Below are 12,176 nucleotides of genomic sequence, written 5' to 3'. Positions count from 1 at the left end.
TTTTGAAAATTAAAATTCGAAAATTTTTTCTAAAGCCTCCAGGGGACTTCGTTTTCGCACGAAAAAATTTTATGTGCCCTTATTGCATCCGCACCCACAATTTCTAACCAAATAGTTGAATACCTAACAAAAAATTAATTGCCAACCAAACAGTTGCATTTACAAACAAACATATATTGTCTTTTCAAAAAGTAGGTGAATTTCGAACAACAAAAAAAAGACGAATTTTGAACCCAAAAACGAATTTTTAAGAAAAGAGTTTAGTTTTCTAGTTAAAAGGTCATATAGTTCAGCAAACAGTTGACTTTTAACCTGAAAGATTAATTTTTAATCAAATAGTTGAATTAAAAAAGAGATTAATTTTCAAGCAAAAAGTCGACGTTTTTAGGAACATAGTCGGTTTTTACAGAAAAATCTGCCCGCCCCGCGGGCACATTCTATTGGCGCGCTACGCGCGCGGCTCGCTTCGCTCGCAGATTTGAACGCGCCTAGAGTGCGCGACGGTTGAATTTCGTGCTTCGCACTCGATAATAGGTTACCTCGCGCTTCGCGCTGAAACATAATTACACCTCGCGCTCGGATATTTATTCTTTGCATTTGGAATGCTTGAAAAAAACTTTATCAAAAAGATCTCTTTTAGATGGCAGTATTTATATGCGTCTTAATATTCTGAATTGCTTACTTAATTAAGTATAGTCAAAGATTAAGTTTCTCAAATCTCTTTAGGCTGTGAGGTACACATTCTCATCGTGACACTCGCGTTGCGCGCTTGATTCCGACATACATTTGTAAACAGGTTTTGTTGGATTTTTTTCTCGTAACTTTAGTCGTTTTTACACACATTTTTTTTATTTCTTTTTTGTCCACGTTATTTTTCACGAATAAAACAAAAAGTACGCGTTCTATCAGGAAGTGATTCTTAACGAAGGTGTAGATCTTTTTTGGGATAACCATTTTTGTTAATTTATCTTTTTTCGCATCCTACATAGTTTGTCCACAAAATAGAATTTTTTATTTTCCATTATTTTTTGTGCAATCAAAATTTGAATTTTCGATTTTTGAAGAAAATCCAAAAATTGGTTATGATAATCTTGTAGGGCTTTCAAAAAGAAATGTTTTTCTTCTCTTGACTTTTTTTTCATATCATGCATTTTTCGGCTTCAAATTTTTATTTTCGATTGATTAAAAAAATTTTTAAAACGCTATAACTCTGAGAATTTTCTTTTGATCGAAAAAAGTCACAAGGACAAATTTCTTTGTTACATTCTCATCATTTATGATTGAGAAAGTATTAGAATTGTCGGAAATTTGACATCACACTTTTTCAACGGATCTCCACGTTTCGAGATCTCCTGAATCCGAAAATCAGGTTTTCACGATGGCCTCTGTCTGTCTGTCTGTCCGTCCGGCCGTCCGTTCGTCCTTCCGTAAACACGATAACTCTCGAAAAAATGAACGAATCAAATCCATCTTTGGCACACTTTTTCTAGGTCTTAAAAGAAAGGACGAGTTCGTTAACCACCCATTTTTGATAAACATTCAAAAAGTGGGCGCATTTTGAAAATTTTTGAGACCACTTTTTTCTGAATTTGAAAATTCTATGTACGGATATTTATAGTATTCAAAAGAACAAACAATTTATCGTAATGACTTTTTTCGATAAAGAGAAAATTCTCAGAGTTATAGCGTTTTCAAAATTTTTTTAATCAACCGAAAATCAAAATTTAAAGTTGAAAAACGCACGATATGAAAAAAAGTCAGGAGAAGAAAAACATTTCTTTTTGAAATCCCTACAAGATTATCATAACCAATTTTTGGATTTTCTTCAAAAATCGAAAATTCAAATTTTGATTGCACAAAGAATATTAGAAAATAAAAAATTCCATTTTGTGGACAAACTATGTAGGATACAAAAAAAGATGAATTAACAAAAATGGTTATCCCAAAAAGCTCTACAATCAAAAAATCCAGCAAAACCTGTTCATAAATGTCTGTCGGAAATCGAGTGCGCAGCGCGAGTTTCACGATGACAATGTGTACGTCAAAGCCTACAGAGCTTTAAGAAACTTAATCTTTTACCATACTTAATGAAGTAGACAATTCAGAATATGAAGACGCATATAAATACTGCCATCGAAAAGAGATCTTTTTGATAAAGTTTTTTTCAAACATTCCAAATGCAAAGAATAAATATCCGAGCGCGAAGCGCGAGGTGTAATTATGTTCGAGCGCGAAGCGCGAGGTAACCTATTATCGAGCGCGAAGCACGAGATTCAACCGTCGCGCGCCCTAGGCGCGTAGCGCACGATGAGAATGTGCCCGAGATGCGGGCAGATTTTTCTTTTTAATACTATAAATATCCGTACATAGAATTTTCAAATTCAGAAAAAAGTGGTCTTAAAAATTTTCAAAATGCGCTCACTTTTTGAATTTTTATCAAAAATGGCTGGTTCACGAACTCGTCCTTTCTTTTAGGACCTAAAAAAAGTGTGCCAAATATGGATTTAATTCGTTCATTTTTTCGAGAGTTATCGTGTTTACGGACGGACGGACGGACGGCCAGACGGACAGACAGACAGACGCTATCGTGAAAACCTGATTTTCGGATTCAGGGGGTCTCGAAACGTGGAGATCCGTTGAAAAAGTGTGATGTCAAATTTCCGACAATTCTAATACTTTCTCAATCATAAATGATGAGAATGTAAAAAGTTAATCTTAAACCAAGAACGATGACTTCCATCATAACAGATTAATTTGCAATGTATAAGGATGAATTTTCTATAAAAAAATATGAATGTTCAACAAAACAGGTAAATTTATGGCAAAAAATATTAATTTTTAACAAAATAATTGAATTTTCAAACAAATGGTCGAAATTTTAAATAAAATACATTAAAAGCCCACCAAAACCAGTTGCATCTTCTACCAAATACTATAAGCCAATTTTCAAACAAAAAGACATATTTACTACCAAGAAAGAAGAATTTTTAACACAATTCAAGAATTCTCAAGCAAAAAGTTCAATTTTCAACTAAAAATATGAATTTTCAAACAAAAAGATTAATTTACTATCAAAACTGACCAATTGTTAATTAAATTTAAGAGTTCTGAACGAAAAGCTTACATTTTTTAAAATTAAAATTATTTCTTGAAAAAAAAGACCCTACTCCATCCTCACTCCATTGGAAATCGAACCACAAAACTCCAAACCATGAAGGTAGAAAATCTACACAATATCGATCAAGTTAAGAATCTTCAATAAGAGAACATGCTTAACGTTTTAATAAAACTAGATGCAAAATAATATTTTCAAATTAAAATTATTTCTTGAAAAAAAAATATTACATTCATTTTTTTTAATTGAAAAAATGAATTTTCAAACGAAAAGATTTATTTACTCCTAAAAAAGACGAGTTTTTAATAAGATTCAAGATTTTTCAAGCAAAAATATAAATTTTTAAAATAAAAAGATGACTTTTTAAAAGAAAAAATTTATTTACTAAAAAAAATGATTTTGAATAAAATTCAAAAATTTTCAACCAAAAACTTGAAGTTTCAACTAAAAAAGATGAATTATTAAACAGAAAAAATCAATGTACTACCAAAAAAGACGAGTTTTTAACAAAATTCAAGAATTCTCAACTAAAAAGTTAAATTTTCAACTAAAAATATGAATTTTTAAACAAAAAAATTAATTTACTGCCGATAGACGAATTTCTAATAAAATTCAAGAATTCTCCATCAAAAATTTGAAGTTATTTCAATTTAAAAATATGAATTTTTAAACAGAAAGATCAATTTACTACCAAAAAAGACGCTTTTTTAAAAAGAAAATTGAAGATTTCTCAAACAAGTAGTGGAGTTTTCAACTAAGCATATGAATTTTTAAACAAAAAGATTAATTTACTGCCAAAAATACGAATTTTTAATCAAATTCAAGAGTTTTCAACCAAAAAATTGAACTTTTTAACTAAAAAAGATGAATTTTTAAACAAAAAGTGTTATTTTCTACAAAAAAAGAATTTTAAATAAAATTCAAGAATTTTCAACCAAAAAGTTAAAGTTTCAATTAAAAAAGATGAATTTTTAAAGAGAAAGGTCAATTTACTACCGAAAAAGACAATTTTTTAAAAGAAAATGGATGATTTCTCAACCAAGAAGTTTAATGTCCAACTAAAAATATGAATTTTTAAACAAAAAGATTAATTTACTACAAAAACAGACGAATTAAAAAAAAATTCAAGAGTGCACAACGAAAAAATTTAATTTTTCTAATTAAGAAAGATGAATTTTCAAAGATAAAAATTTATTTACTACCAAAAAATACAAGTTTTTAATAAGATTCAAGAGTTTTCAACTAAAAAGTTGATGTTTCAATTAAAAGAGATGAATTTTTAAACAGAAAGATCAATTCACTACCGCAAAAGACGAATTTTTAATAGAATTCAAGAGTGCTCAACGAAAAAATTCAATTTTTTTCATTAATAAAGAGGAATTTTCAAACAAAAAGATTTATTTACTACCAAAAAAGAAAAGTTTTTAATAAGATTCAATAGTTTTCAACCTAAAACTTAAATTTTTTAACTACAAACATGAATCTTCAAGCCAAAAGATTTATTTACAACAACAACAAAAGGATTTTTAATAAAATTCAAGAATTTTCAACCAAAAAGTTGAAGTTTCAATTAAAAAAGATGAATTTTTAAACAGAAAGATCAATTTACTGCCAAAAAAAGACGAATTTTTAATAAAATTTAAGAGTTCTCAACCAAAAAATAAATCTTTTTAACTAAAAAAGATGAATTTTCAAGCAAAAAGATTTATATACTATCAAAAAGGATGAGTTTTTAATAAGATTCAAGAGTTTTCAATCAATAACTTAAATTTTTTGAATAAAAAGATGAATTTTCAAACCAAAGATTTATTTGCTACCAAAAACGACGATTTTTTAAAGAAAAGTTGAAGATTTCTCAACCAAAAAGTTGAATTTTTAACTTGAAACATAAATTTTAAAATAAAAATATGTACTCTTGGAAACAAAATTTCTCTGAATTCTAAAGGTTTAATATACGTGTAACTTTACTTTGACAGGGATCCCACCCTTTAAATTGGTAACGTAGTTTATGGACGATCCCTTAGCGACGAATACTTTTAAGTTTATTCGCAAGCGATTTTTCCTTCTCAACCCATTCACTACAAGTTCTCCTAGAATCTCTTTCAAGTGTCGACTCGCTAGTCGAGAGTCTCTTGACAAGTTTGTGCTCGAATTCTCTCGAGAACTCAGTTGACCCGGAGTATTAACGATAATCTAGAAGTTAAGACAGAAGGTACTATTATCTCTGAAGTGAGTACATTCTACAATGTTCATATTTGATCCATTCGATGGAGATGTTCTAAGCGCGATAATTAGAGCTGCTGAGTTCTGCAGTATCTAACATGCTCGAAATTCCGAATTACTCGCGTTTATGCTCTGAAGCACTCATTCCACATTTAGGTACACAGTGATATGTTGCTAGTGATGAAGGTAGAATTTGGACCAAGTGAGGTCGGAATCTCACCTGATGGAATTACTTCTGTTGAGTCGCGGAGGAGCAGGTGATCCTGTCGAGTCTCTCTGGTGCATCAGAAGTCGAGCATGCGTTAAACTTGCTCTGTGAGATCCTAACGATTCGACACTGTCAGCTTCACAGAGTCCCATTCCTGAAAAACGAATTAAAAGTTTTTAAAGGATTGAAGAATTGAAGTTACACCGTTTTTAATTTAATTTTTCTTCCATTTCTTTACATTAAATTAAAAACAGTTTAAGGAATTCCACCAGAATTACTTATGAAATTTAATATTATGCCAAATTTGCTGGCGAATTTAAGAAATTTATAAAACTTTTATGGGATAGTAAAGAATGCCGTAAGTCGTAATATTTATAAGAATTTTGATAGATTTAATAGGACTTAAAAAGTTAGAAATATTTTTATTGACTTCAAGCAACTTCGGAGAATGATTAGCAAGAATTTCATGGAATTTATAAGAGTTCAAGGAATTTTAGAGGATTTACAGGATTTAAAATAATTTCAAAGGAGTTTTAACAAATGTTAACGAATTTCAATGAATCTTATCAGCTTATTGAGAATTGAAGTAATTGTAAGGTATTTTGAAGGCACTCAATAAGGTATTTTAATGAAATCCCTAGAATCTTAAAAGATATCATAGGATTTTGAATATTTCAAGTGATTTTAAGAATGATAACCGACTTTCATCCAATTTCACGAAGTTTCAAAGGATTTAAAATAATTTACTGCATTTTTAAAAATTCCACGAAATTTTTAAGAGATTAAATCAATTTCAGGCAATTTCCACAAATTTTAATGATTTAAAAGGATTAAACAAATTATTTGCGGTTTTAAAGAAATTCGAAATATTTGGAAGAATTTTATAGGATTTCAAAGATTTGAAGAGATTTTTAAATAACTCTAAGCACTTCTAAAGATTTCAAAGATTTTATCAGATTTTCGGCTAGTTTAAAAGATTCGAAGGAGTTTTCATTAAATTACAAGAATTTTCGAAAATATTGAACGATTTAAAAAGATTTGTAAGGTTTTAGGAAATTCAAGAAGATTTGAAATATTTTAAGGTTTTTTAAATGATTCCCAGAGATTTTATATTTTAATGGATTTCAAAAAATTTATTCACAAGAACTGAGGAATTTCAATAACGGATTTCATGTAATTTTGCGGGATTTCAAAGGGCTGGAAATATTTGAGGGTATTTTTAAAAATTCCAGGGAACTTTTAAGAGGGTATAACGGTTTCTATAAAATTTCCGAGGATTTAAATGATTTTGAGGTATTTTAAAAAGCTCTGAAGGTATTTTAATCAGTTTGTCAGGATTTCAGGATATATGATCAGATTTTCTGGAATTTCACAATTTAGTAGCTCAACAAATTTCATAGGATTTCGAATATTTCAAGAGATTTAAGGACTATCTTTGGATTTCACATCATATTTCACGGAACTTTAAATATTTAAAGAATTTTATTGGATTTCAAACGGATTGTTAAAATTTGAGGAGATTTAAAAATATCTCAGGGAATTTTACAGTAATTAAAAACTTTCTGGCGCTTTTAAAGAATTCCCTCGAATTTCGGAAGATTTGGAAGAATTTTTCCTGTATCTCAAAAAATTTCATAGGATTTCTAATATTTCAAGGAATTTTAAGGACTTTATCATCGGGGTTCACGTCATATTTCACAGGATTTAAAATATTGTAGGGTATTTTAAAAGATTCGATGGGATTGTTAAAGAATTTTAACGGATTTCATCAGATTTTTGATGATTTTATATTATTTTAAGAGGTATCAAGTAATTTGTTAAGAGTTAAGAGAGTTCAATAGTCCAAATTTGACTTGGTTCGAAAGAAAACACTATTTTCAGATTAATCTAACTACCGTCTGTTGTAAGTCATCACTTCGCTTTAAACATCTACTTGTAGACACGCTTCCATCCCCCCCGAACAGATCAATCACGCACGCGAAGACCTTGAAGGCAGAAATCACAAGTGACGTAATAGCCTGGAGTCTATAACCTATATTCTGAAAGACAAGCCAATCTCTCGAGGTCATTCCAGAAGCGGATCGTTTTCTCTGAACATCATACCCTCTAATTTGCCGTCACGCTACGTCCAAACGTACCTTGTGATCGACCACTAGGTGTATAGGTGTTGCTGTGTCTCATCCAGGATGTCGTATATGGACTGTTAGGGCTTCCATAATAACCCTGGAGATCCGGTGCTGCATAGGTGCTACAAGTGTCACTGAGACTTCCATCAGATGGTTTGAGAACTCTGGGAGAAAAGCTTGAAGATGCCGGCCCTCCGCCATTTCCGCGTTCCCGATGATGAGCTGCTGCGAAGAAGGCCGTGAATTCCGGACTTCCTGGCTTGGGAAGACTTTGCGAACCCAGCATCAGACGATCTCGGACTGACTGGGAAAGCTGACTGGCACTTGCACCAGTCAGGCTGTAGCTTTTGTAGTGGTGACCTTGGCTGGAGCTGGAGGAGTTGGCCTGAAGCTCGGTGGTGCAAGTCTGCGTGCCACCAGATACTTTCACCTGGAAGAAGATATTTTTTAGATGCTGCTCAGGAGTATCTAAAGTTAGTGATCAGTTAAAGCATGTAGGTTGGTTTGCGAAAACGCTATTTTCAATCTCCATGTTATTTTTAATCTTTTGAAGTTATAAGCGTTTGAAATTTAAAAGCATTGAGGTTCAATGTGCATTTACATCAAGAGGTCTATATGTAAATTGTTCAATATTTGCCAGTACAGACCTTTGTTCTTGGAACAGCACTGACTTGTGCTGTTCGTGTCGGATCCTTTGAGCCATTTTGAATTCCATTAGGACTTGGACTCGTGCCTGCACTGTGTCTCTTTACGTATCCGAAACTTTGAGGTACTCCTCGTACTTTGCTACTTCCTGTTGACGTTCCTGATGATACTTTCTGAGGCTTTTCCCCATTTGCGTATTCGGCCATGGCCTGTTTACGATGCTTCTCCTGAAAATAAGAATCCAAAGGTTTTATATTTCTAGGAATCTCTATAAACTTAAATAATTATCTTTGATCTTGTAAACATTTACAACTTTGAAGCTACCAGGTCAATAACAATTCTCTGTTTTAAAAGTAAATTGAGCGTAAAGTTTAATTTTCCCTGATTGGTTTATTTAAATTTTTCAGATTACAATAGGATTTTTTGTTTGTTCGTTGTGGTCCAAATTTGGTCGTTGGCTTCTTGTTTTTTTAAACAGGAGCTTACATCAATTTCATTGTTAGACGTTAAATAGGATTTTTAATTTGGATTTTAATCTAAGTTATATTTCTTAAATTTTGATAGTTAGAAAAATTATTAAAACCGAATTAACGCCGTGTAGGATACTGTAAAATTTGCTCCAAATCCTCCCCCCCCCCCTCAAATTCGTTAAGATTTTATAAACTTATAGAATGAATAAACATATAAATTCTATTAATTGAATACACGTGAAGCATTAATGGAATTAGATTTATAAAGGAAAATGTGTTATTAACAAGTAAGCCTTATAAACGTAAAATTTTCTTATTTTATCATCTTTTTGGTTAACAATTCAACTGTTTTTATAAAATTCATATTTTTGTTAAAAAATTCAAACATTTGGTTCAAAATGAACTTTATTGTTAAAAAGTAATATTTTCGGTTTTAAAACACATCTGTTATTGTAGAAAATCAATCTTTCTGGATAAAAATGCAATTGTCTGTCTCAAAAATTGATCTTTTTCGGATGCTAATTCAACTATTTGTTGAAAAATTGTCATTTTGGGCTGAATTAAACTGTTTTTGGTTCAAAATTGAATCTTTTTTGGTTGAATTTAACGGTTTTTTGTTTAAAACGTAATCTGTTTTGGTTGGAAATTCCACTAATCAGTTGAAATTTGTTGAAAATTCAAATATTTGGTTAAAAACTCTATTTGTGCTTGAAAATTGATATTTGTTAGTTGAAAATTCATTTATTTGTTGAAAACTTCTCTTTTTCTGGTTCAAAATTCATATTTTTGTGTTGAAAATTCCAGTTTTGTGGGAAATTCGTTTTTTTTTCATTCAAAATTAATTTTCCAACAATAAATCTAATTACTTTGTTGGAATATCGTTTTTTTGCCTAAAAATTCTGCTAAGATCTTGAAAATTAGTTTTTTATTTAATAAACATTAATTTTTTGAACTGAAAATATAGTTATTTCATTTGTGCTTAAAAATTGATCTTTTTAGTTTTATCTTGTTGAAAATTTGTCTTTTTTGGGCTGAAAGTACAATTATTTTGTTAGAAGATTTATATTTTTGCGTTGAAAATTCAACTTTTTTGTAGAACATTAATTTTTTAGGGGTTCATAGTTTCCAAAAAATAATTTTTAACATTTTTTTTCTTTATTTTTTGTTTGAAAGAATGTATTAAAATTTATGTTTTTGAAATTTAACGTCTTAATAGGCTACAAAACGCTTGTTTGTAGGCACTCGTCTTTAATCATTTTTTTTCTTAAAAAATAAAGTTTTGTTAAAAATTCATCTGAACGGGTTACAAAATTAACTGTTTTGTAGAAAATTCGTATCTTAGGTTGAAAATGTAACTATTTGGCTGAAAATTCCTTTCTTTTCTGTTTAAAAATTGGTTGAATTAAAATTATAAATTATTCCATTTTTGGTTCAAAGTGTATCCCTTTTAATTAAATGTTTAATTACGTGGGTGAAAGTTTATGTACTTTACTGACACTTTGTCTTCTTTGGTAGGAAATTCATATTTTTTGGTTGAAAATTTGTTTTTTTCTTTAAATTAAATATAATTTTTTTAACTTAAAATGTACTTTTCCGTTTAAGCATCAGGTGTTTTGTTGGAAATTGGTTTTTGTTTTATAGAAAATTAATATTCTTGGTTAACAATTCATCTATTTTGTTGAAAATGCAATACTTCTTTCTCTATTTCGTAAGATATGTGGATTTAATATGTCTGTTAGTAACCATTTTCTTACGTAAGATCCGTCAATCCCCCTCCCCCCAACCCTTGTAAGAAACATACGGTTTTTCAAAATCCTCCTCCCGTTCCCCAAAAATCGTCTTTTAAATAAATTGAGAAACAAACATTTTTCTTGCATTCTTATTATTGATCCCCTATGTGTAGTAAGCTTGTTTTTATTTCTGAAAGAAAAACTTATAACGCTCATGCAAATTGTAGCAACCCTGTCACATTATGACCATAATTAGAATAAACGTTGAAAATTGAGACTTGATTAGATTTTTAGAATGCTAGGATTTACCTGTGATCGCCTGGAAGGACTAGGGCTCGGGGGTGCGCCCTCCTTGTCTCTGTCTCTGGCTGCTCCTGCTTCGATGTATTTTTTCCATTGCTGACTGTTAGAAATACTATTTGAATTATTTTGTTGTTGCTGCTGCTGCTGCTGCTGCTGCTGCTGCTGTAGTTGCTGCTGTTGATGATGTTGTTGCTGTTGCTGTTTGAAGGCCGAGTTTTCAGTTTGTTGAGAACTATCTGATTTCTTGATGTGAGAATGATGACTACTACCAGGATGCCTCGAACTTACCACCCGGTAGACGAGGTTGTTACCCTGTTGTACCCCTGGGGGGGTGGCCAAGCCACTGCCACCCCCCACGACCACGCTACCACCTCCTGGCACCCTCTGCAACAGATATATAACCAGCATTAAAAACAGAAATATGCACTCAGGGTCGCGTGTTTTGGTAGTTAAGTGTATTTACACCCAAGCTCAGAGGCCAAAGAAAAGGCCGTGGTCTGGCTAGGCCTAGGGAGGCAAATTTTAATAGGAGGCATTGCATGTATAATTGAAATAAAAGATACGCAAAAACATTAAAACATTAATTAATTAATAATGATACATTTGCTATGTTAAGATTTAATTGTTTGGTATCAGTGTTTAAAAGATAAGAAAAATTAGGAAAATTTGTGTATTTAGACCCTACGCTGGACTTAAATTCGCCCCTGTGTTTTGGTACATATATTATTCATTTTTCAATTTGTCGTTCATTTAACTCATTTTATTTATCTTTCTTTTTCACTTTACAAAGGTTGATAGCCTTTATTAATCGTTTGTTTTACTTTTATAACTTTTTTTATTGATAGAGATATTTCATAAATTTTCTATTGCTGTTTTGAATCATTACTTGAGTTAATTCTTGTCAACTGTTTTCGTATCCATTTCCTGTTTCATCAGGTGTTGGAAGTTATAAAGCAATCATTGTGATAAAAACACGACATATGGTAATAATTAGATAAAGGTATCATAGTTACACTTTCTTTCGTTTTTTCTTCTAATAACGGGGATTTACTTGACTTTATTGTTCACCGTTACTGAAATCTTCAGTTTTAAAATGTTTGTTTACATTAAATTAAATGCAATTAATTATTTTTATTGATTTTTTATTGATTTTTTATTGAATTTTTATTGATTTATTGTTTATTAATATGACACTTTTGAAAATAAAAAATTCTGCATAGAAATATTGTTTTTCTTTCAACGGCGCTCTTAAAAGCATTCCTTTTACATTATGAGACACTTTATATCAATTTGGGTAACATTTTCCAAACTCTTTTTTTTCGATTATAATAGAAAAAATTTGTATGTTATTAATTG

General features: G+C 30.6%; 1 protein-coding gene across 4 annotated transcripts in view; it reads right to left on the bottom strand.

Annotated features, from left to right (window-relative positions):
- The window catches only part of LOC117180111 (protein sickie), a 319,545-nt gene that overhangs the window by 79,577 nt on the left and 227,792 nt on the right, over positions 1-12,176 (bottom strand). For all 4 annotated transcript variants that reach the window (XM_033372441.1, XM_033372442.1, XM_033372443.1 and 1 more), the window contains 4 exons: positions 10,827-11,204; positions 8,320-8,544; positions 7,685-8,102; positions 5,559-5,700 (listed from right to left, as the gene is read on the bottom strand). In XM_033372441.1, coding sequence (XP_033228332.1) covers positions 5,559-5,700; positions 7,685-8,102; positions 8,320-8,544; positions 10,827-11,204 — 1,163 coding nt within the window. The remainder of the gene's footprint in view (positions 1-5,558; positions 5,701-7,684; positions 8,103-8,319; positions 8,545-10,826; positions 11,205-12,176) is intronic.

This window comes from Belonocnema kinseyi, chromosome 9 (assembly GCF_010883055.1).
Source record: "Belonocnema kinseyi isolate 2016_QV_RU_SX_M_011 chromosome 9, B_treatae_v1, whole genome shotgun sequence".
Classification (NCBI taxonomy): domain Eukaryota; kingdom Metazoa; phylum Arthropoda; class Insecta; order Hymenoptera; family Cynipidae; genus Belonocnema; species Belonocnema kinseyi.
The sequence above is the reverse complement of the archived record's forward strand: the minus strand, read 5'-3'. Positions and strand labels throughout refer to the sequence as shown.